Source organism: Microtus pennsylvanicus, chromosome 10, assembly GCF_037038515.1.
Source record: "Microtus pennsylvanicus isolate mMicPen1 chromosome 10, mMicPen1.hap1, whole genome shotgun sequence".
In the NCBI taxonomy this organism is placed as follows: domain Eukaryota; kingdom Metazoa; phylum Chordata; class Mammalia; order Rodentia; family Cricetidae; genus Microtus; species Microtus pennsylvanicus.
Window position 1 is genome coordinate 29,941,778 of NC_134588.1, and position 25,689 is coordinate 29,967,466.

Consider the following 25,689-nt stretch of genomic DNA (forward strand, 5'->3'; position numbering starts at 1 on the left):
TTCCTAGACTGAAACTAGGCCAGGATCACTTGAGCTACCTCAAATGAAGCTTCTGTCAATGCAGTCCTTGAAGTTTTTATTTTCTTGTTTGGTAGAATACTTCTCACCCCCCCCCCCCAAGCTTCCCTTCTCTCACTTTTCTCTTTTACATCTTTGTTATTCTCCTCTGCCTACCCCTTAATGTTGGCATGCCCAGTGATTTCCTTAGCACCCCATAGTCATTCTGATAGTCTTCTCTGGAGGAATTGGCTCCTTTGGCTTATCCCTGCTTCATAATTCTTAATGCTGCTAGAAAAAAAAAGTGATTTCAGGCCTCTCTTTCCAAATACTCACTTCTATTAACTACCATCTCAAGCAAAGGTCAAAGCTTTAAAGATGTTTGGTGCTTCCTTTATAAACCCCCAAGTTTCTCCTACATAATTTCAGGAGGCTAAAAGTTGATAAGGCAAATATATGTATCTCCACAATCCACTCCTGTCTGTCTAAGAGTCAAAACATAACTAACAATTAAAGTGAATGACAGCAATTAACAGTATTCTACAAAGCACCCTTCCAAGAATTCCTATCCTAAAAGGCAAAGTCATTCACAGTTAGAGTCTATACAAACAGAATTTCTTAAATGTCAAGTGATTATATATCCACTCCAGACTGTAATCTTTACTAACCACCCTCAGAGACGGAGTCTTGTGAGGAAGAAGGAATAGGACTACATGAGAAAAGCATACAGACACAGCAGGAAACTTATTTTAGACTTTCTCTTCCAAAGACAATGAACAGAGGCAGAATAAATGAACTATTGCTGTGGGACAATGGTCTTGTACCCTGTATTGATTTGTTACTTGTATTGGTTTAATAAAATGCTGATTGGCCAGTAGCCAGGCAGGAAGTATAAGCAGGGAAACCAGAAGAGGAGAATTCTGAGAAGAGGAAAGGTTCAGTCTGCAATCATCACCCAGATGCAGAGGAAGCAAGGTGAAAATCGCTCGCTGATAATAGGTACCAAGTCATGTGGCTGACACAGACAAGAATTACAGGTTAATGTAGCATGTAAGAGTTAATAAGAAGCCTGAGCTAATAGGCCAACCAATTTATAATTGATATAGACCCTTGTGTATTTCTTTGGGACTGAATGGCTGCAGGACTGGATAAGACAAAAATCTCTGCCAACAAACTATGTTATAATTATTATTATTACAGGGTCTCATGTAGCTCATGCTAGCCTCCACTTCACTATGTATCTGAAGATAACCTTGAGCTTCTGATCCTCCTGCCTAGACTTCCCAAGTGCTAAGATTATAAGTGAGCAACTCTACCTAAGGTTTATTTGGTGTGGGAATTGAACTCAGGGATTCATGCACGCTGGGCAAGAACTGTATCAACTGAGCAACAGCTCCGACCATGAGAAACTACATTTAATATAAAATGAAACACCTCCCTTTCCTCTTCATTCTCTTATTCAGAAGTGTCTCTTCAATGCTTTTCCAAGTAAAGACAAACAACACATATCCAAGCAAACACATGACTTCCCTTTCTCTGCAAACTGTTGAAAGAATCAAAAGATTAATTGCGACAGGTGCCCAAATGACAAAAAACAAAACAAAACCTCATTCCAGGAGTCATACTGACAACAGGAAACACTATCTGAACCAGTAACTCAATGGTAGAGGCCATCAAATTGTGTCAAACCCAATCTATCAGCTTGCTTTTATAAATAAAGTTTGGTTGGGACACGGCCACTCCCACTGACTGGGAAGTTTGCTATAGCTGCTTTCTCATTGTAACAGATGATGTGAGCAGTTATCACATGCTCAGTGTCCCCCAAAGTAGATAACACTAGCCTATTTACAAGAAGACTGATGGACCTCAGAAAGGCAGTGTTGACTCTTCAACATACCTGATAATTGAGCAGATGAGAAACTGACTGTTCAATCACAGCAGACAGTCCTACTACTCACCCACTTGGCACTTCTTTTCCTAAAGTCCAGGAATTCCTAAGTAAAAACACTACCCTAGAGCATAAACTTTTACTTGGTGACATAATACCCAAACATGTTACTTTTCTCTTAAAATGTTTCTATTACCTTAGAAGAAATTTCCAGAAGCATAGTAAGACCTGTGAGTTCCACACTACAAGAAGTATTTTAGTAGCTGGTATGAAGCAATAGCAGCCTCCAAGTAATTGATAACTATAGATAACAGACCCACAGTGCTTTGGTTTAGCTGAAGTATGTTTAAAATGCACCTTCTTTCGGCTCTGTAGCCAAAACCATGGACATGGTATAAGGTATAAGAGATTTAAGTTTATAACAAAACATTTTTAAAATTTTAAAGCATACAAAAATCCAGCATTTTTAAAAGTGCACACTCTGTTAGGGCACTTCTGTATAAACATCTATGCAGTATAAAGGATCATGTTTGGATAAGAAACTATGGTTTCCCTATGAAGAGATTCATGCTCCTAAATGGCTGTTATCTAATTCTTAAAATGCCTGATTGACGACAAGATGGTAGGAGAAAAATTAAAGCTGGTAACTTCTAACCATTCACCTTTACATTTTAACTAGCCAATCTTTTAGGTCCCACCTAAAACAAAATAGCACTTCTACAAGTAACATCTGTTAGTGCCACAAGCTTAACATTCCTGGTGGGGGGTAAATCTATAAACACTCCATTTGCTGAGAAGGGGCTTCAAATCCCACACTAAGCCTTCAACCTCAATCACAGGGCTAGAACTCTAGTATTAGCTAAGTCTAAGCCATGGTTAAGGCTCTCTAGCCATGCCATCAAGAGAAGAAATGAATACTTTGGTAACCAAGGCAATCCTTAGACTCCAACTCAAAGGGGAACAATTATTCCTGGAAGCTCTCTTATGATCAAAGCCATCAGATGACTGCTACTTTGATAAAAGACTTGAACCCAAGTGCTTTGAAGACGACCTTCTGAAACTGTCATCATAGTAATGATGGGGTCTCTGGAATGTTCAAGTAGAAAATGATCCTTCTTTCAAGAATATCATTAAGTTGGTTTGAAATATGCACTAAAAAATAGAAGCACTTTGGGAAAACACAAACAGAAATTTCATCAAAGTGTGTTTTCAAATTTCTTTACTTCTTTACTTGACTGTGTGCATATATATGTTTGGAAGCCCACAAACAATGTCACATGTGTGGAAGTCAGAGGACAACCTCTAAGAGAGTCAAGTCTCTCCTTTTATCATGTTGGTTCAAGGTATCAAATTCAGCTGGTCCAAGGTTTGGCAGCAGGTGCTATTAATACGCACTGAGCTATTTCCCCAGCCCAATTCATCAGCATGGTAATAATGTCGTCTAAATAATATGGCCACAATTTTTTCTTATTCTTTGTGTCAGAAGAAATTATCTTTTTATGGCAAATATTTTAATACCCTCACCTTTACTGTTCAGAAATGAAATGATAAAATTTAGCTAAAACCATTAAAATAAACAAATAAAAGTAGATTAATTTATAATGAAATACATATCATCATGCACACACATTATATGGTAGTAGGAATTTAACCAGCCTCATGCCCCTCTTTTCTGAGCTACACCTCTACCAAATAAATTTTAAAAATATAACACACATACACATTCATGCATGCACATATAGTATATATGTATATATAGTGTAATTCTTGGGTCAATAATACTATGAGGCATAATGAAGAAGCCAAAGATTTGGCTACTTCAGATAATTACTATCAAATGAAGATGCAGAACTTCTTGTAAATGCCTCCATTAGCCAAGTGACACAGTCATCAGGGGTGAGTAAATCTAAGTGTGGTTTCTCTCTAATTTGTGTGATACCTCAATTTTTAGAACTGCCCTCACCAACTGAGCTTATACATGAAATGACTTTAATTCCAGACTCCTCTGAGACTTTCTAGGAAAGTGTTTCTTAAGGAGCATCACAGACAGTCCCTTTGTCTCCTCCCAGTAAGTGCGCACACACTCCCCCAGCACCATGTCCCCCGAAAACATGGCACTTTTACAACTGCCTCTGGAAAGACTCCTGCTGCTCTTGAGAACCAGTTTCACACTTTTGTACTTCATAAATTTTCTCTAATGAAATGTATTACCTATTTTATAACCATAAAATCCCTCTATGAGAATTTCATGCTCATAAGAGTCCCTCCACAAAAACACATAAGGTTCTAACATGAACTGATGCTTTGCAAGCAACTGGAGGCAGAAAGAAGAAAAGTAGGAGAGGGAAAGGTCAAGAGATTAATTAACTTTCCCTAATAGTTGGAAAAATCTTCCACATTTTAAAATAAGACATTTAAAAGAAACCCAAACAGATTACCTTGAAGATCAGTTTATTCAATCTTTAGAAAGATTTCTGATTAGAGTAGAATTCACTGATGTAACATGACTCTGGGTCCAAACTTACAGGGTTTCCAAGGAGTTCATGTGAGCTTTGATTACTGAGATTCCCTTGGCAACAGCATGGCCTAAAATTAATGGAGCTCATAAAAGAAAGATGCCAAAAAGGAACTTTGTTCTTGAGATGGTTTATGCAGCCTGGGCTAGAGCAAGGCGCAATCCATATATAGAAAACCCTAGCATCTGCAGTATTTTAAGAAACTACAGTTGCGAAACAAGTGCAAATGTACAGTGAGAGCAAAGAGCCTTCCAGGTCAGGGTGGCGGGGGCCATGAGGAAAAGTCTTCAGTGCACAGTGGACGGCAAGCGACTTCCCAGACGGAGCTGGTTGACTGCCACTTATCAGCTCTATTCTCTGCGTTCAACTGCCATCGTCGCAAACTGCACAAACCTGGGACAGCTTGCTATTCTACACACAGAATGCTGCCAACTCCCCGGGGCTGCTCCCAGAGAACAGCTCATAACAGTCATTGCTTATTAAATCTATCCCTATTTCAAAAAAAAATCCTATGAACACTATCATGTTATCAAATTTCTTGGACATCTCAAAACTCTCTCATTTTGAGTACTTTTATATATTTATTCTTCTCCTTATCTGTCAAAAGATAAAGAAGTTGAGTGAAGAAAATCTGTATTTTATTATCTTTTTAACTTGGTTAAGAGCAAGAGAAAAGCCGACCAAGAAAAAAAAGGTTGTGGTTGCTATATGGTGTCCTATAAAAACATGACTTTACTACATAAATAACTAGCTCTATCTGATAGCTTACCTACTGTGGCTCTAAACTCAGGCAAGCTGTTGTTCCAGCTCAACAGTGCAGTCTTGTCTGGGAAATACCTTACCATATTAGGCAATCAGGCCCCAATAGAGAGGAAAAAGCAAAACAGACCTAGGATTTTACCTAAAAGGAGAAAGGCCAAGAAACTGCCTGGGTAGAGAATGAGCAGACAAAGGTGCTTCATGAGATTAAGTAACAAGACTAAAAAAAAAAAAAAACATTGCTTGGGAGAGAAGATTCAGCAAATAGCCAGGAGCACTTGTGAAGATGAGCAAAATAGTACAAATTCATCTAGAGAGGGGGGTAGGAGAAGACTAGGAAAGAACTGTTTAGAAAGAATTACTTGAAAATCCAGAGAAAAGCAAAGACACAACAGCAATTTGGTATAACAATGCAAGGTGGCTTGACCTACAAAAAAATCTGTAGAGGATTTGATTTGCTTGGAAGCTCAAAGGATTCTGAGTGAAATTTGAAACATTTAGTCCTGTTCTTTTCCTTTTTCCTTCTCTACCTTAGCAATTCCTAAAAATATCCTTAAAATGTCTCAGAAAGCCAGGTGTGGTGGTATGTCTGTAATCCCAGTACTCAGGAAGGAGGGTGGAGGAGCTGCCTGGGCTCTATGGTGAGGCCCTGACTTAAAAACAAACTAACAACAATAAAACACTCCTGTTAAGAGTTACAGAGGAATATAAGCTGTTTCTCAACTCTCCAATTTTTTTCTTTAAGGGAATATTAGTAGATTATTTTACAATCACATGATTCTAAAGGTCGATGAAAGTTCCAAAATCCATATTCTAGACTGATTTAGAAACTTAGGAATCACCAATAACTTATATGTACTAGCTTCGTTTTCATAACATAAATCAAACACTAGTACTATAACTATCTCTAGTGTATAAGTGAGGAAACTGAAGCAAAGAGAAGTATCTTACCTAAAACAGTTGAGTTGGAATTCACATGCAGAGAATGTTGTTCCTGGCTCTGTACTTAGCTTCTATTATAGCATGTCTGTCAGAGCATTCTGAGATGCACGAAAAACAACAGACAGAAAGACACAACTTAAAGCAGTGTGACAGTGAACAGGAAATGGAATGCCACCATCCTTGCATTAGTTCATCTCTGAGCCGCTGTATGTATATATGACAGAGAAGTGTGTGGGCCTTTAAGTGCTACAGGGTACATATGGGGATCAGAGGACAACTTCTGGGAGTTTATTCTCTTCTTTCACTGTGGATTCTGGGGATTAAACTTGGGTCATCAGATTCTTGTGGCAAGTACTTTTGCCCACTGAGCCACTGAATTGGCCTGGTTATCTTCAAAATGAGATGGTTAACACAATAGCTTTGAAGTTGTTGAGTTGTTCAGTTCTAAACTCAATCTATGAGTTTAGCCATTTGGGCCACCACAAGATAAAATAAAGTTTAGAATTCAGTAGCATCTAGAAATAAATGCTTCTAAAAAAAAAGCTTCATACGGGAAATTGTGGTGATATTTTGTTTGTGTTTTAACAAATGAAGCTTGCCTAAGGATTAGAGCGCAGCGCTAAACCACCAGAGATCAGGGAGTGGTGGCACACATCTTTAATCCCAGGACTCAGGAGACAGAGGCAGACTGATTTCTGTTAGTTCAAGGCCACCCTGGGCCACACAAAATTGATCCAGTCAAAAAGAGAAACAGATCTCACACAAAGGTGATCACAGCAGCTGGGATCACACACCTTTAATCTCAGCACTAGGAAGGTAGAGACAGGCATGATATGGCTGGTGGAGAGAGGAATATAAGGTGGGAGGAGACAGGAGCTCAGTGCAGTCAGAGGCCAGCGTCTAGACAGTCAGTCTGCGAATGTAGTCAGTCTGAGGATGCAGTCTAAGAACAGGATAGCTCTTTTGGTCTGAGCATTGGTAGAGGTAAGAACTCTAGTGGCTAGCCATTTTGCTTCTCTGATCTTCAGCATTAACCCCTATAGCTGACTCCGAGTTTTTATTTTTAAGAACAACTAGAATTTGTGCTATATTTGGTGCCCAACTTTTTGGGTACAAATTCACAAAAAAGCTGTTTGCCTGTGGCTGCAGAGCTACATGTGGCCAGAGTCACTACCCCACTGGCTAGGTTTCCTTTTTTCTCTATTGGTGGGCTGTTCCTGGACCCCTTCTTGGACTACTGTCAAACCAGGTAACTGCACCAAAATCCGGTCAGATTACTGTTCTACAGCAGCAGCCAGCCTCACATCTGAATCGTCATCAGCGGGCAGCAGATCTGTGAGACAGCTGGGAATTCTTAAAGGGAGGAATTAGTTAAAAGAGAGTCCCCCACCCCCCACGTTAAAAAATGGGAAGAGCTAGTTAATAAAAAAAATACAATAAAGCTGAGAAAAATAAGACAAAGCAAAGGGGACTCAGAGGTGAGTCATCTCAACAATTTCCCTGGTTAGTCAGCAAAGCCCCTTGCAATTCTTTTAGAATAGGCTCAAGGTAGAGAGGCAGTGGTCTTTATTCCAAAGGTGTCAACAGAGGCTCTGGGGGATGTAGCTCTCTTACCCCTCTTTGATAAAAAGGCCAAGCAGATTGTATGGGTAATAACACTATACAACAGGGGTTGGAGAGATGGCTCAGAGGTTAAGAGCACTGGCTGCTCTTCCAAAGGTCCTGAGTTCAATTCCCAGCAACCACATGGTGGCTCACAACCATTTATGATGAAATCTGGTGCCCTCTTCTGGTGCGCAGGCATACATGCAGGCGGAATGCTGTATACAAAATAAATAAATAAATCTTTAGAAAAAATAACACTATACAACTAAAAAACATGGTAAAGAACAAAACCACAACAACTTATTGCACTGTTGTTTTGTTTTTAATTTGGAAAGGGGGGAAATTCACTCATAGCCAAGGCTAGCTTCCCATGACGGTTCTCAGAGTGCTCCAGAGTTTTGTCTTTGGTCCCTGAAGTTATTCTCCTGGTAACTGCACTCAAGCTCATGGTTTTAGAGATGATCTGTACGTTTACTGACCACCAAGTCTATAAATCCAGCCTGGACTCTAACTTGAACTCTAGATGTACATTCAACTGCTCTCTTGACATTTCCAGTTGAACTTAGTGTGCCTAGCTCTCTGTCCCAAATAGATGCCTTTCTTCTACCAGATCTGTTCCTGTTAGAGCATTCTCTATCTCAGCCGTAAAACTCACCAAATAGACGCCTGCCTTCTTCTACCAGATCTGTTCTTGCTATAGCATTCTCTATCTCAGCCGTGAAACTCACCCTTAGGGATGATGTTGCTAAAAGCTTTGGTGCCAACCTTCACTTCTTTATCTTCATACTATTTTCAAACCAACAGTAAATCTAGGTGGTTCCAATTTCAAAATACATCCTCAATAAAACTCTTCAGAATTTTTCTGCCATCCTTGGTCCTAAACCACCTTCCTTCACTGTTTCCTGTATTATGGGAGCAGCCTCCTAACTGATATTATTGCTTCCATTGCTTTCCCCTCAGAGTATCTTCTCCAATATGGCATCAGAATTTATAAAATACAAGTAAGCACATTACTCTGGTGTGGAAAAAAACCTTCTAACAGGTACCCACACCTGCAAAGCAAACGCTGAAGCTGTTACAATGACATAATTCAATCTGTCTTCCCTTTTGTTCATTCTGCTCTAAACACATTTGTTTTTTTCAACCTGTCCTCAAACATGCAGGGCACACCTGCCGAGGGGTCCTTGGGAGTGTTCCTCACCCTACCCTCATCTGTCCAATATAGTTTCCCATCTCATATCCTTTAGTCTACACTCAAATCTTCTGTCAATGCTGCCTAATCTGATTGCTCTATTTATAATGTGAAGTTCCAGTCCATGTGACACTTCTGTTCATCTTTGCTCTTATCATCTATAGCACTTATCATCTATTTACTTTAAGTATTTATTGCCAGTCTCTCTTGTTGGAAAGTAAATTCTACAAGAACAGAACTTTTTGTTTATTGTCATATTCCCAGACTCTAGAAAAATGCCTAACCACAAATGGTACATAAGAGCACTTACTGAGTGAAAGAACAAGAAGATTCAAACAAGAGGGAGGCAGTTCAAAATACAAAATGAATTTAGTGGTTCTCATTACAGACATTTCTGGGGCATCGATTTCCTGTTAACATTCAGAACTAAGCCATGGCAGCAAATTTAACTTGTTCTCTCTTTTATTCAGTTGGAAACTGCCTACATTAAATTGCTTTCCTCTTCTAGAGCACCTTACCAGCAGATCTTTCCACTAGCAGGTCAACAGTTATCTACAACAGCAGGTACCTTGAATCCATAAATTAACAATGCATTTTAGGAGGTGGTTATTAATTTAATCTATCAGTTCCATTCAGGATTAAGACAGCTCTACTCCTTACCTAGAGGGTAAAGTTTCAATTAATTTGTTCAGATTGGGTATCATCTGATTCTCTTAAGGAGCTTCAAGGAATTACAGGTGGGAGTGAAATTTCCTAACAAAAGGATATTAATTCTTACTTCCTGACAGAAATAGCTACCCATCTATGTCAACAACAGCAGAAGAAGCCAGGAGGTGGTGGCACACTCTTTTAATCCCAGCACTCGGAGGCAGAGGCAGGCAGATCTCTGTGAGTTCGAGGCCAGTCTGGTCTACAAGAGCTAGTTCCAGGACAGGCACCAAAGCTACAGAGAAACCCTGTCTCGAAAGAACAAACAAACAAACAAACAAACAAACAAACAAACAAACGGAACAGCAGAAGAATGGCGATGTCTTCACTCACTGAATTTTGCTACTCTGTAAGTAGCTTGTAAGTTCTTAAGATGTTCCTTCACTCAAAAAGTTCAGAAGCTAATAGCAGATCAATTCAAACATGTAACCTACTAGCTAAAAAAAAATAAATGGATAAATATGGTATGACAAAAATATAAGCCATATTTTCAGGTCTGTGTCATACTGACACATAAAAAGATTCCTGATGCAGGCATAGGATCACACAGAGAATTCATGTCTCCAAATAATTTGCCTCTTTGGGTCTTAGTTTTCTTAACTGTGGGATTAGGTTCTTGAATCAAGTTATCTGTACATTATCTTGTAGCTCATGATACAAAGGATTATAAGGCAAACGCCTTTTCTATATTGAATTGGCTTATTCAACAAGTCTTTAAAAGCAGAGCAGCGTCTGTGATTCTGCTTCATTTTAAGGCATCCTTCTGCTTGCTCACAAACATCTTCTCTGCTGATTACTTGTGCCCTCTAGTGATGAAGTCAGTTATACAACATGGTTGGGCTGGGAACAGACTGCCCCAGAAGATGGGAAACAAGCAAACTTCATGTCACATAAAAAACAGGCCAAAGATGAAGGTAGGAACAGACGGAGAGGGTTCAAGTGTGCCCGTGGAAGGTAGGAACAGACGGAGAGGGTTCAAGTGTGCCCGTGGAAGGTAGAACAGATGGAGAGGGTTCAAATGTGCCCGTGGAGGGTAGGAACAGACGGAGAGGGTTCAAGTGTGCCCGTGGAAGGTAGGAACAGACGGAGAGGGTTCAAGTGTGCCCGTGGAAGGTAGAACAGACGGAGAGGGTTCAAGTGTGCCCGTGGAAGGTAGAACAGACGGAGAGGGTTCAAGTGTGCCCATGGAAGGTAGGAACAGACGGAGAGGGTTCAAGTGTGCCCGTGGAAGGTAGGAACAGACGGAGAGGGTTCAAGTGTGCCCATGGAAGGTAGGAACAGACGGAGAGGGTTCAAGTGTGCCCGTGGAAGGTAGGAACAGGCAGAGAGGGTTCAAGTGTGCCCGTGGAAGGTAGGAACAGACGGAGAGGGTTCAAGTGTGCCCGTGGAAGGTAGGAACAGACGGAGAGGGTTCAAGTGTGCCCATGGAAGGTAGGAACAGACGGAGAGGGTTCAAGTGTGCCCATGGAAGGTAGGAACAGGCAGAGAGGGTTCAAGTGTGCCCGTGGAAGGTAGGAACAGACGGAGAGGGTTCAAGTGTGCCCGTGGAAGGTAGAACAGATGGAGAGGGTTCAAGTGTGCCCGTGGAGGGTAGGAACAGACGGAGAGGGTTCAAGTGTGCCTACAGTTGCTCAGGCCAGAGCACTCTAGACTGTCACTGCTACAACAGCTACCCAAACCTCTTCTGCAGTTCTGCTCTCCATGGGTTTAACTCCTCAGTCAGACTGCTTGAAGAGGTTAAATGGAAATTCCAGAATAGCCAATTCATATATTTAAAAACTGTGTCTTGTTTTGAGTAGTGTGATAAAATCTCACACCACCCTGCTCTGTCCTGCCTGAAACATGAATCACCTCTTTGTCCAGAACCTGGTCTTTTAGGAGCCTTCTTAGCGATCAGATCACCCTTCCCTTTAAGACATCAAGGTTGTAGTGCTTGTGTTCAAGTCATCCTTATTTTACTAAGTAATGTCCTGAAAATATAAGAGTAGTGATATTGGCATTTTACTCAGTACACAGTTATAGAAGTCCTTTTTATTATTGCTTACTGTAATTGATTTTCAGATTAAAACTCAACATAGGTACATAAGAGAAAACACAGTGCATGTACTGTACAGTTCTACCTACAATTTTAGGCAGCCTCCCACCCTACCCCCCCATCTTGGAAAACACTCCCCATGGATAAAGGAGGGAATTGAGCATATTCCTGAATATAAAGACACTTATATTAACACTTAAATACATTTTTTCACTTAGTAATACAAAAGATATCTAAAGATTTTCAGAGATTACCTGTTAAATACCTACTATGGATAATGAAACAGAATTGTTTTAAACATATCTGTCAGAGAGGTAAGAAAATTTCAAATTATATATTCTTTGTCAGTTTCACTAGCTGGTGGATTTACAAATGGGGTAGGTTTGGACCCTAACCATTTACTCTGCTGAGCTTAAGCAAGGTCCCCAGACTCCTCACTGTGCCCCTATGGTCACAAGAACAACATGTGACTCACCACTTTACCATCTACTCTGCACATGAGAAAACATCGGTGCTATCCTGGGCCAGGAATCTTGTTTATAACTAAATCTTAGTTTCATTCTCGTAAGCCCTAAAGAGGAAATGGATTCTAGTGATGTCAGCAGGGCTTCGGTTACACAGGAGGCCTTCTCGGCCATGCAGTTGCTGTTGGCACATGGTGAGACACTGAGGAATTTTTCAAAATACTCAGAAAAAGAAGAAAGAGTCATATTTGGAAATCATTTTGCTCTAATCCCAAGTGGAAGAATATAGCAGCGATAATAACCACTGAAATTTGCTTCTTAAAATTAAACATCGCTAGATGAGTTCATACAAAATTACAGTGACAATCAGAAAAATGATTGCTTCATGGGTCAATGGATTGACTGGAAAGGGACAAAAAAGAACTTTATGAGGTGATGAGAAAGTTCTATATTCTGCTGGGTGGTAGTTACAAGTCAAGATTCCCCAAATGGTGCATTTTTAAATTTATATATTTTATTGCTTATAAATAGTATTTCAGTTGAAAAATAGATGTCAGAGTCTTGGGGGGAGTCAACTTTAAAAGCAATAGGTATTACCACTCTAGAAAGAAAGAGGAGCTAGTACAACCTCAATAGCAGAGAGAATTTCAATGAACCAATAATAAGAGAGGAAGGAACTGCCCTGGCTTCTCACAGTATCCACACTGATTAGCTACGGTGCTACTTCAACAGAATGTCCCTCTTTTGATGGGCACATCAGTTGCTACAGAGAGAAATCAACTTTACTGTTAATGGATGGACAGTATGGCATAGGAAAGAGTCCTAAGAGTCCTAGGAGTCACTAGATACTACTGACTATCTGTAGGTAGGATTGTAGCAATTTATTCTGGGTCATCATCAAATATTTCTTTTGTGGGCCCAAATGGATAACGCCTACTAGCATTAGTAAGGAGTACACCAGGAAGGAAAACAAACAACAAGTAAAGGAACAAGCAAACATAAGACTTTTTTTAAAGGCAGCCTCAGCTAGGCCGACTCATCTACAGCCTTTCCTTTGCAGAACTGAGTAGTACTGGAAAACAGCACCTCCTGGCAAGTGCCTGGACCAACCCTAGCTTACCTACACACATGCAAAGGTATCCATGTAGAGGTATTGGGCTGCTTATCGTTTGCTGAGATTAAGATGGAGTCTACCTGACATATGGGAAACACTAGTAGATGCCACAAATAATTGGATAAATGGAATATTCTTTAGTCTGACAAATGACCTCTGTGTCAAACCGTAACAGTTCATGCTTTCTTACACAAAACCAGAAAGTCCTTTCCATAGTTTTAATCCAACAAACTTAAAATGAAATTCCCTAAGAAGCACTGTATCAAAGACCATTTTAATTCTTCTTGCTTCGTACCCTGGGCTTGGATTTTCCAGTGTCAAATAGTTTAGCACAGAAAGGCTTTTACTAACAACACATTCTATGACAACAAAACTTCCCTTGTAATTCCCTGGCTCTCAATGGCCTGTATTAACCCTATAGGGATTATGGTCCTTTCCAGGGCTTTGCAATCTATTACTCAGATTCTCTGTTTAAGCATGGTTCCCCAAAAGAACTTTTCTGTCTTTAAAAGCCTTTTCAAACTCCTTAAAGCAGCAGTTCTGAACCTGGGGGTCGTGATCCCTTTGGGGGTTAAATGAGCCTTTCACAAAGGTTGCTTAATATCATTGTAAAACACAGATATTTATGACTCATAGCAGTAGCAAAATCACAGTTCTGAAGTAGCAACAAAATTACTTTTGTGGTTGAGGGGTCACCATAACATGAGGAACTATATTAAAGGGTCACAGCACTAGGAAAGTTGAGAACCACTGCCTTAAAGGATCTAGAAAGTTGCTGACATAAACACACAATCTCTGTCTCTCGCTCTCTCACACACGCACACATACACACACACACTCACTCACTCACTCACTCACTCACTCACTCACTCACTCACTCACTCACTTCTGCTCCAGGGGATTTTTCGTTTTGTTTTGTTTTGTTTTTCAAACTGGCCTCAAACTCAGAGATCCACCTGCCTTTGCCTCCTAAATACTGGGATTAAAGGCATGCACCACCATTGCTCGGATTTCAAGGGATTTTATGTGTTATTTCTTAACAACCCAATTCATCTTTATTACATAAAATCTCAACATCAATCAAAGTAGACAATTCTTACCCATGTTATCATTAATTACCACCCACATTTAAGACAAGGTCTCACAATATAGCTCAGTCTAGCCTTAAATTTATCATACAGTAGCTGGAGATAGCTTAGATAGTAAAGTGGACCAGAGGTCAGATTCTTAGCACCTATATAAAAAGGCCAGACAGTACTGCATACCTGTAATCTCCGCACTTGGGAGGTGGAAGACAGGAGGATGATCCACAGAATTTGCTAACCAAGGCCGGGCAGTGGTGGCGCACGCCTTTAATCCCAGCACTCGGGAGGCAGAGGCAGGCGGATCTCTGTGAGTTCGAGACCAGCCTGGTCTACAGAGCTAGTTCCAGGACAGGCTCCAAAGCCACAGAGAAACCCTGTCTAGAAAAACCAAAAAAAAAAAAAAAAAGAATTTGCTGACTAATCTGTCTAGCCCAATTAATGAGCTCCAGGTTCAGTGAGAGATCCTTTCTTAAATCAGGTGATTGAAGAAATCACCTGATATTGACCTCTGGTCTCCATACAACATGTGCATCCATACCTGTCTATCAACACATGAACAGGGAACACACACACACACAACCTCAAAACCAAAAAACTTGTGCTGCTCCTGCCATGGACTCATAAGGGGTTGCAAACATATACGACAATACAGTTACCGCTTGGGATCTTATCTATTTAGATAGAACAATGAAAACTTGTTACTTATGTTTCTACTGATAAAAATGAACTAGTTATTGATTTTCTCTAAAGATCATTAAATATATTCTGAGAATAAATGTACAATAATAAACTGTATGGTACTAAAAGGCTATCATTTTATATGCTTTGAAAAGTAAAGCACAAAGATTTGTATTAATTTGGTAAAAACCAAATTCCCTCTTTCCTGCAAATAATGCCCCAGTGTTTAGAGGTTTAAAAGTAGCTCAGAGGAGGGATGGTGGGTGTAGGTCTTCCAGTGCAAAGAGGAGTTGGATGCCAGGCTTCAAAAGGTCAAGTTACAAAAGAGGTGAGGCGCTTACCCCACTTCAAAGACAAATATAAATAACTTTTAAATGGCCTCAAGGTTTATGCTCTCTGTTAGAAGAGAATCATTAGAAACTGGCATCACTTTTTACTTCTCTTCCAAAGATTTCCAAGTACTTATCCAATCCAGTAATATTCAAGGGACAAATGTGGCACCTGCGTCGGTGCCGATGACTGGCAGCCAGCACAGTAGGCACTGGAAAGTTGTTCAGGAGCATGGCAGTGCTACCACACAGGAAAAAGAGGCCCCAACAAGCCCCTGTCACACTGCTCAGAGCAAGGCTCATCTTCACCCTCTGCCCACATTCACATAGATCTGCTCATCTCCTGTGCCAAGGAGCAAGGCTGAACCCAAAGGGACTGTGTCATCCGTGTGTCACTTACCCATGCTTCTTTGACCTCTTCAGACACATCTGTTTCATCCTCCTGAAATGGAAAGGGGAGGAAAAACAAAAGGTCAGTTCCTGTCAATCACACCTCCTGGCGTTTCAAACATGGGCAATGAAAACTGAAAGCGATGCCACTATTGCCACTTTCAACAGCTGCCACAGGCAGGGGACTTCGGAATATCACCACGGTAAAAAATGTCAAACCAACCACAGTTGGTTAAAAGGTATTTTTTCAAAAAGCAAGACTTCATTTCACTCTGTCAAACACTGTCACCCTGTGGTCTAGGAATGCAGCTTATTGGTGAAGAGCTTGTTTGACTAGTATCTGCAAGGCCTCGAGTTCAATCCCCAGCACCGGTAAAAACAAAACACTATCCATTTAGTCCTAAGACAGGGCAATGCATCTTTGCTACAAGTCTGTTCGAAACGAGGGATGACTATTGCTAAATTTCTTGTCTTGCTGCATAGTTTTATCTAGTTTTCATGTGGGTCATTAGGAACCAGGGGCCTCTGGTTTACAGTACTGGCATTTAAAAAATGCCAGTAACAGGCTTGAATGGGAAGGTTAGAAGCAGTTATAAAGGGAATGCATTGAAGTACTGTGTGTTTGTGCTTAGTAAGCACTGTGGACCTGTTCTCTATTTGATCCTTTACCCTACAGAAAGGTAAAACTGACTCATTTTAAACCTGTGTCAATTTACAGATTTTTAAGCCCTTTGAAATTCTTTTTTAAAACTTTTTTTTAAAAAAGAAAAAGAAAATATTTATTCACTTTACAAGTATGAGTGTTTTGCCTAAATGCAAATATGTGCACCGTGTGAAGTGCTGTGGGACAATGGTTTGTAGCTTGTCAACTGTATTTTAATAAAACGCTGATTGGTCAGTAACCAGACAGGAAGTAGAGGTGGGAAATGAGGACAGGAGAATTCTGGGAAGAGGAAAGCTTGGTCTGCAGTCCTGGCCCAGCCTCAGAAGAAGCAAGATGTGACTGCCTCGCTGAATAAGGTACCGAGCCACATGGCTAGCAACAAGAATAATGGGCTAATATAAGAGTTAATAAGAAGCCTGAGCTAACGGGCCAATCAGTTTATAACTAATGTAGACCTCTGTGTGATTTCTTTGGGACTTAATGATTGTGGGAACCGGGCAGGACAGAAATCCCGACAACAGATTTTAAGCTCTTTGAAATTCTTTTTAAAACATTTTTTTTAAGAAAGAAAAAGAAAATATTTATTACCTTTACATGTATGAGTGTTTTGCCTAAATGCAAGTATGTGCACCGTGTGTGCCTGTTGGGTCCCTGGAACTGGGGTTATGGATGGCTGTGAGCCACCATGTGGGTACTGAGAACTGGGCCTTGTTCTTCTGAAAAAAATGAATGATCTTAACCATGATCAATCTCTTCAGTCTCTTCCTTCAAAATTCTTATCACCCTACAATAGTTAAACCTTGGTTTATAGGTAGTATTAAGATACTGTCAACTATATGACTTTCAAGGACTCCTAGAAACAACTTCTAAAATTTGCCAAATTTATCCACTTGCTTACACGGTAGCTGAAAATCTCCAGCTTTCAAAATTCTTTATCCGTTACAGAGTATCTTTGTATTCAGTACTGCTCTAGGCACTTAGCAGAAACACACCAAATGAGTCCCATACCTGTGGAGTCTTCCCTTTTTCTTAGTAAAATTCTTTGTTATATCTATGACAATCATGGCACTTCATGGGGCTCTTTCTTTTGACCTCAACAAGGAGGCTGGCAGCCACAGGTGATATGGTATGCCCTACTCAGACGAATGTACTTACGTCCTTTGTCCAGAAGTTAATGCCTGTGCCTCTTCGCCGGTCCTTAGGTCGCCTCCTCTCTCGGATAGACAGCCTGTTAGAGGACTCATCATCCAAATCAGCTCCTTCTTTCTCTGCCCAAAGATAACACAGAAGGTGGACCTTAAAAACCTGGGCCATGCACACTGGACAGTGGCTTCTGAAGCTACACATACCATTCTTGTCCATTTCCTTTGCAGCTGTGGCGTTTGTGGTGGTTTCTGTATTCTCAGAATCAGGGTCTGAAGCTGTCCGTAGTAGATGAGAACCAGTGTAGAGTAAGGTTCTTGATGCAGAAGGAGACACAGGTGTTGTGGGTTTGTCTGGTTGCGTTGAACACCTTAGGCGACGATAGATAGGCTAGAAATAATCCACAGGATGAGATTTTGGTGGTCAAGTTCATCAAAGGATCAAGACAGTAGGCTTCTTCAAAATGGGCCTTTTAATATGAAGAGGACTTAGTAACAACTGATGTTCAATCAGCATCTATCAGCTGGAGTCCTACTCTGAGGATACCATTATGACCACAGCAGTTGAGACAAACTGTTCCTAAAGTGACCAAAGGGCACTAAATAGCTCATTGTTAATAAAAATTCTTTTGACCTTGAAAATGGGGAAAGCACTGCTGTTTTTAAGGTGGGGTGCTCAACGACAGAGTACATGGGAAATAAAAAGCTAGGAGTGTGAAGAAACAAGAGTGGCAATGACCTGCGGACAGAGAGCAAATGTGGCCATTCCTGCACTGTCCGGGCACTCCACCAACACGGTACATGACTCACTGAAGAATTCACTTCATGTTCTGGGCATCAAAGCCAGGTCCGGCACACACTAGGCAAGGCTGTACCACAAATGACTTTACCACTTTCCTAAAGCTTTTTTAAATTTCTATTTCCCCTTCGAATTTTTTCTTTCTGAGAGTTAAAACAGAACAATTAGCCTTAGCTTAATTAACTGAAGATTCTTCGAGAGACAAATAAGAATTTGTGTCTTAAACTAAGTTGTATCTATAAATTAAGTTCACAATGTAGAAGTTGCATACTTTTAATTTATGAGCCATAACGACAGAAACAATGAAGTAAGCAAGTTTTGGGCCCAGACAGAACTTGGCCTAAAGTCTACTTCTGCAGGTAGTAGCTGTGTGATCTTAAATAAGTTAACTTCTCTGAGCCTCAGCACACTTGTAAGTAAAACAGGGATAAACTATCCTTAGACAGGATGCCGAGGGTTTAGATAATGTGTTAGGGACTTGAACACTATCTAGGAACCCGTACTCAGCAATAACCTTTTTTGTTTTTGTTTTTCAAGACAGGGTTTCTCTGCATAGTCTTAGCTGTCCTGGAACGCACTCTATAGACCAGGCTGACCTCGAATTCACAGAGATCCACCTGACTCTGCCTCCCGAGTGCTGAGACTAAAAGCATGCGTCACTACTGTCCAGCTAGTAAATAACAAAACAAAAAAGATGCACAATAGTATCAGTTTACAGAACTCAGCAGTCAAGAGTGCCAACAAGTGAGAGATTCCTTGCTCTCATAGCTACAGTATCCATATTTATCAGTTCACATTGGGACACTTTTGAGAGAGAAGGAGTGGTTATGATAATTATAGAGACAACAGTTACAACTGAAATCAGGAGTATGCTTGCCCTAAGTGTACCCTTGATCCTCTCTGTGAATACCACTTCCACTAGAGACACATGCCCGCACCGACCATGACACTAGGAGTGCTTTGCAGGACTTTGGGAACAACACATCTGTGTTAAACAAGCTGGAAGGTCAGACTTCCTGTCTTCAAATTCTCACTGGCCTACCTCTCCATGTGTAGAGTATAAGGTAAGTTACTCAGCCTGTGAGACTCAACTTCCTCATCTATAAAACAGGAATAACAATACTGATCTCAGAAGGGTATCCTGAGAATTAAATCAATTAATATATTTGAAATTCTTATAACAGTGCCTGCCATAAAAACAGATCTTATTTGCATCTTATTATACTATATGTACTCCTATAGAATAGAAAGACATTCACTCAAAAGCATTAGTTAACTCTCAAAGGAGAAAAAAAAAATCACTTAAAGAACCAAAATCCTTCAGATCTTTTCAGCCACATAGGTCTACACCGAAGACAGCTATAAACACAGTGCCTTTTAGGAATGGTTTACTAAAGCAAGGCAGACCAGCACTTAAACTACCATTGAGGAAGTACACTAAATTATCCTGCTTATGGTGCACAGCATGCCAGCAAGAGGAGCTCACCTCTTCCTCCAGACTCCTGCCTCCAGAATGCTGGCTTTCCTCAGCTTCCTTTGTTGGGGCAGCTGATGGCTCCTGCTTCTTGGTGTTCCCATCAAGACCACCAGGGTCTTCAAGCTTTTCACCAGGCTGTTCCTGAGCTTGCCTCTCTGCCCTTGACCTGCTGAAAGTCTTCTCTGCTTCTTGAAGGTCTGTTAGGGTAACACCCTGGGAAAATATCAAATGGTGAAGATAGTTTCACATTAACACGGTATTCTTGAGCAGAGAAACTGTCCCCAAAACAACCAAATGAAGCTCCCAAGAGGCAGCCGAAGGCCATTTCTAACAACACATGCTTAAAATAAGCACCACGCTGTGCAGAGAACTCAGACCTAAATCTACGTATACTTGCGACTAATACTTTAGCTTTCCCAACTTGGTCTTCAAAAAAATAGGTCAACGGTGGAATCTGCTGTTATAGATAATATTTGGTCTATAGCAAATTGTTCTCAATTATTTGTGTACACTTTACCTTCTCCCAAGATCAAATGGTTACCTTCTAATTCCCTGAACAGTAAATACTTGAAAAATCAAATTTGTAAAATCTGGTTCAAAAACATAAAAATTCAAAGTTAGGCTAAAACAACAAAACTTCCTGAAACACTATATTATCTTTCCCTCTAACATCATTTCCTGAGTAACTTTAGGAATCACACAGAGATGTGCTAACAATTAATGTTTCCCCCGAGATCATTGGAGCAGCAGGACAAAAGCAAAGCAATTAAATGATAGAGACTTGGAGTAGGACAGCACTGAGAAGAGACTGAGATTATTCCAACTGAGCAGTGACATTCTCAGAGCCTCAGAGGAGGCAGCCACTGAGTACTAAATCCATAACATTCTTTTCATCTTATAAAATTATGTGGAAACACATGCTCTTGCATATACAGACAAGCATAATTTTTGTGGAGGCCAGATGGTGTCAGATCCCCTGAAGCTGGAGTATAGACGGCTGTGAGTCACCTGATAACATGGGGTCAGAAAGCACCCTTCACTGCACGACTGTCTCTCCAGTCTCAAAAAAATATTAACTATTCATTGTTTTATTCATTCTTTTAAATTACTGATGTCTTCAAGCAGTTAAACTACAGAGGCAAGTCAAGTGATTAAAGAAACTTTCTTTGAAGAAAGATTTATTTGTTATAGGTATGTGTGTGAGCCTGTCTGAGTTGATGGGCACCATGTGCATACAAAAGGCTGCAGAGGATACAAATAGGGCACTGGATCTCCTGGAACTGGATTACAGGTAGTTGTAAGCCACTATATAAACACTAGAAAGTGACCCTAGGTCCTCTGCAAGAGCAGGAAGTGCTCTTATTTGCTGAATTAGCAAACCAGCACCATTTCAAGAAACTTTCAATCTAGCATAAATTACATAAAAAAGATCATCACATGATCTTATGCACATGTTAAGATGAAGCGTTGGGACATGGGAAGATAGCCCAGTAGATAAATGACTGAGAGGACCAGAATTTGGGTTCCCAAAACCCACATAAAACCCAGCTATGGGGCTGGAGAGATGGCTCAGTGGTTGGGAGCGCTGCCTGCTCTTCCAAAGGTCCTGAGTTCAATTCCCGGCAACCACATGGTGGCTCATGGCCATCTGTGGTGGGATCTGGTGCCCTCTTCTGGCCTGCAGGAATGCATACAGGCAGAACACTATATACTTAATGAATAAATAAATCTTTAAAAAAAAAAACCAGCTATGGGGAGAAGGAAAGGAGAGCCTGGAGAGCCCCCAAAAGTTTGTTAAGCTAGTTTTCCTGGTATGCTCGGTGGTGAACAGAGACCCTGCCTCAAACAAGAAGGCAATGACTAACATGTGAAGTTGTCCCCTGACCTCAATAAGTGCTGCTCTGGAAGGCAGTGAGGGTAAAGGGCATAGCTAGCGGGAGCCTGTCCGCAGACTCAGTGTAGCAAAGGTGAAGGGAGTGGGAGCAGAATGAGGTCAGTGAAAGAGAGAAACAGTAAGAGGCTGGATCATTTGTAATATTAAGGAGCTGCATGATTGCTTTATGAATATTTTTTCTTTGGGCAACCCAAGGTTCCTTTGGGAATCTAACAAAATATTTTCAAAAGTCATGTACTCATTTTGAGGAGGCTGACGTGGACCTTGGCTCTCTCTACTGAGTCTTTTCCTATAAGATTTCTATTTTAAAAACAGGGTCTTTATGTATGTAGCCCAGGCCGACCTCTAAATCACTATGTAGCTGAGGCTAGCTTTGAATTCTCGCTTCTACTACCTCTACCTTCCAAGTGTTAGGATTACAAGCATGGTTTCATTTAAAATACTTATATGTCTTTGGCTCTTCCTCTTTTAATTATGTGTCTTTCTTCAGCTACCTTTTTCTGTCTCTTCACAAATAAATTTAAAACCATTTAAGAGTAGTCACCATTATTTCTCACTCATTGATGTATTCAATTATATATTGATATGAATGCATATTCTAATTATTTATCTGCCATCCACTGAGGGAAATGGCAGTAGAAATATAATCAGCGGGCTACTGAAATGGTCCAGTGAGTAAAGGTGCACGCCACCAAGCCTCAAGACATGAGGGGATGTGGGACCCACATGGTAGAAAGGGATAACTGACTCTCACAAGTTATTCTCTGACCTCCACATGTGTAGCATTCCACATAAAAAAAATTAAAATGTATCCAGGCAGTGGTGCTGCATGCTTTTAATCTCAGCACTCGGGAGGCAGAAGCAGGTAGATCTCTGAGAGAACGAGGCCAGCCTGGTCTACAAGAGCTAGTTTCAGAACAGGCCCCAAAGCTACAGAGAAACCCTGTCTCAAAACACAAACAAACAACGACAACAACAAAATAAAATGTAAAAAGAAATTATCCCCATTCATCTGCTTCACATTCACTAGAGTGGTTACTACATTAAAAATTCCCAAATTATAAAGCAAATATTGGGAGAGAGCTGGAGAAATGAGGCTGCTTGTGGGTGCTGACAGGAGTGGAAAGGAGGGCAGCTATTATGAGAACAGTAAGCATCTCCTCAGTATTAAAAATAGGATTATTTTACAAGCCAGCCCATATTTCTATGCATATACCTCAAAGGACTAAAAGCAGGGTCTGGAGACGTGTGGACAGCCATTTGCACTGTGGTATTATTACGGTAGTCATATGTCTACTCAAAGGTGGATGCTAAACAAATTGTGGCATATAATACAGCCTTAAAAATAAAATGATGCTATATGGACAACATGAATGAAGCCTAGCATTATGTTACAAGAAAGCCAAACAAGTGAGACACGTAGTATATGATTTCATTTACGTGAGATTCACAAAGGAGTCAAATTCATAGAGACAGAAAACAGAATACTGTTTGCTTGCATAGGGTGATTGCTTAATGAATACAGAGTTTCAGTTTGGGAGGATGAAGAATGTTCTGGAGCTGTACAGTGGTGACAGGAATTAATAACACTGAACTATAAACTTAAAACTGGAGAAATGGGTAAGTTTTCTAATGCATATTAATGAGAATAAAAAAATAGTCATGAGCTTCATGGAAGATGGATTCTATGGGAAGAATAGACACACACTCATCAAGCAAAAGTGAAGGCATAATTCCTGAACCACTCTGGGAGGGCCGGGAAAGACAGAAGCAATCTTTGTGCTGCTGTGCACAGTGTTCCCAGTCATCGGCTTTCCTTTGACTTCTGTACCATCTAATTACAGCTGTTGAGTGTCTCCTTTCTGCTACATGCTTATTTCTTGTTCGTTTTGGATCCACTGCTGTTTTCTGGTTCTCTTCGCATTACTTTGCAAGTTCCTTTTTATTCTGCTTCACAGGCTTTCTTGGCCTCCTTCAATACCACACTCAAAGTCTTTCCTCCTCTCCTGACCATTACAACCTGAGGCCATTCCCCTGATATTTTCAGGTGGGACTACTATGAACAGCTTGCACACTCATCTTCAGGTTTCCTGGTCTGGCAAACATTCTCTACCTACCACTTCTGTCTCTGCAAGAAAGTGTGAGGTATATCAGATTCTTCCCTAAATTGCTTATACAGCTCCCATAAAAGACCTTTTTTTGTAACTGAAATATAACTCATATATCATAGAATTCTTCTTTTCAATATATGTGAGCTTATGATTTCTAGAATACACCGAGTTTTTCAACTATTACTGTTATCTATTTTCAGGACATTTTCATCGCCACCCAAAGAACCCATGCCCACTTTCAAGGCTCTAAAGAACCCACGCCCACTAACAAGGCTCTAAAGAACCCACGCCCACTAACAAGGCTCTAAAGAACCCACGCCCACTAACAAGGCTCTAAAGAACCCACGCCCACTAACAAGGCTCTAAAGAACCCACGCCCACTAACAAGGCTCCTCCCGTTTTTCTTCCCTGCTGCCCAAGCATTAATTAATCTGACCCCACACCTCTCTGGCTGAGCCATTTTGGATATACTATACAAGGAACTCATCTAACAAATGGGCTCTTTGTGCCTGGATTGCTTCACTTTGATGCTTTCTCCAAGTTCACATATGTTGTAATTGTAACTACTTTAATTTTTTTATTTGTGGGTATGTCTGTCTGTTGGTTTCTGTATGCGTATGTAGGTGCCCAAGGAAGGCCAGACAAGGCTGCTAGGTCACCTGGATCTAGGGGTACAGGCAGCTGTGAGGCACCTGGTGGGAGTGATGTGGACTAAACTCTGATCCTTTGCAAGAGTCACAAGTGCTAACTGCTGAAGCATCTTTCCAGTCCCTGGAACCTCACTTTTTAATTCCAAATAATACTTCACTGTATGGACATGGTATATTTTGTTCATTCATTGGTTAATAAACATATACTTACAACAGTATAGTCCTGCTTATTGTGGAGTACATTATTGGCTTAGTTCTATTTTTTGGCTAGTTTGACTAATTCTGTTATATAATTCTCTATAAAAGTTTTTATGTGAGGATGTTTTCATGTATTTATCTAAGAGTATAGACTGTGTGTACTGAATCAAATGGAAACTCTATGTTTAACATTTTTCAAACCGCTATCAATTTCCTTAGAGATTCTCCATGTGTAGAGGACTACAAGGCTTCTTAAAGTTCCTAAGCAGAGCTGGGGGGAACGGAGGTGAGAATGGGTAGAGACAGTTATAAATCTGCTTCTATACAGTACAGCCTTAGACAGCTGACAGTTACAATGAAGTGGCTGGAACAAAAGCATTCATTTTCATATTTTCAACACATACTTCCACTGGAAAGGCAGAAAGACAAAAGAACACTGGGGTGTGAAGAAGTCACACTTACCTGAGTAGACCTGCGTGTCTGCCGAGCTTGTCTGGAGCGTGCTTTCCGTAAAGACTCTGCTTCCTCATCCCGGACAGGAGTCAGATAAGACCTAGGGAGGAGAAAACAGCAGGTAAAACCTTTGCTGCACGCACAGCAGGAATGAAGACACTCCTCATGCTGAAAACAAATATCGTTAAAGGTCAAAAGGGCAAGAATGCTATAAGCCATCAGTAAATGCTCTTACAGCATTCAAAGTATGTGTAAATGTATCACCACTCATACAGAAGTGTGCCATCTATAAAGAGAACTGAATTTTATTTCTTCTTTTCTTAACTTTACAATTTTTGTTTTCTTTTCTTACCTTACTGTTCTGACCAGGAACTGTAGGCCATGCTAAAGAGAGGGGGTGATAGTAAGCCCCTGCTCTCAGTGCTTTACCACTAAAAGGAATGTTGGCTGTAAAATTTCTTTAGACACCTCTCATCAAATTAAAGTAAAGCTTTCTATTCTTATAGAAATCAGGTTAAGGTTTTGCATGCACTTCACATGTTCACATACATGGAGATTAAAGGTTGATGTCAAGTGTCTTCATCATTCTGTGTGTGTGT

General features: G+C 40.5%; 1 protein-coding gene across 3 annotated transcripts in view; it reads right to left on the reverse strand.

The window, feature by feature from the left end:
• Ppp1r12b (protein phosphatase 1 regulatory subunit 12B) overlaps positions 1–25,689 on the reverse strand; it is a 215,841-nt gene that overhangs the window by 72,510 nt on the left and 117,642 nt on the right. For all 3 annotated transcript variants that reach the window (XR_012912055.1, XM_075988054.1, XM_075988055.1), the window contains 5 exons: positions 25,100–25,190; positions 19,794–19,997; positions 17,716–17,899; positions 17,522–17,634; positions 15,713–15,754 (listed from right to left, as the gene is read on the reverse strand). Coding sequence is in view for 2 of the 3 variants with exons in the window: in XM_075988054.1 (XP_075844169.1) it covers positions 15,713–15,754; positions 17,522–17,634; positions 17,716–17,899; positions 19,794–19,997; positions 25,100–25,190 (634 nt within the window). In the remaining variant the exon portion in view is untranslated. The remainder of the gene's footprint in view (positions 1–15,712; positions 15,755–17,521; positions 17,635–17,715; positions 17,900–19,793; positions 19,998–25,099; positions 25,191–25,689) is intronic.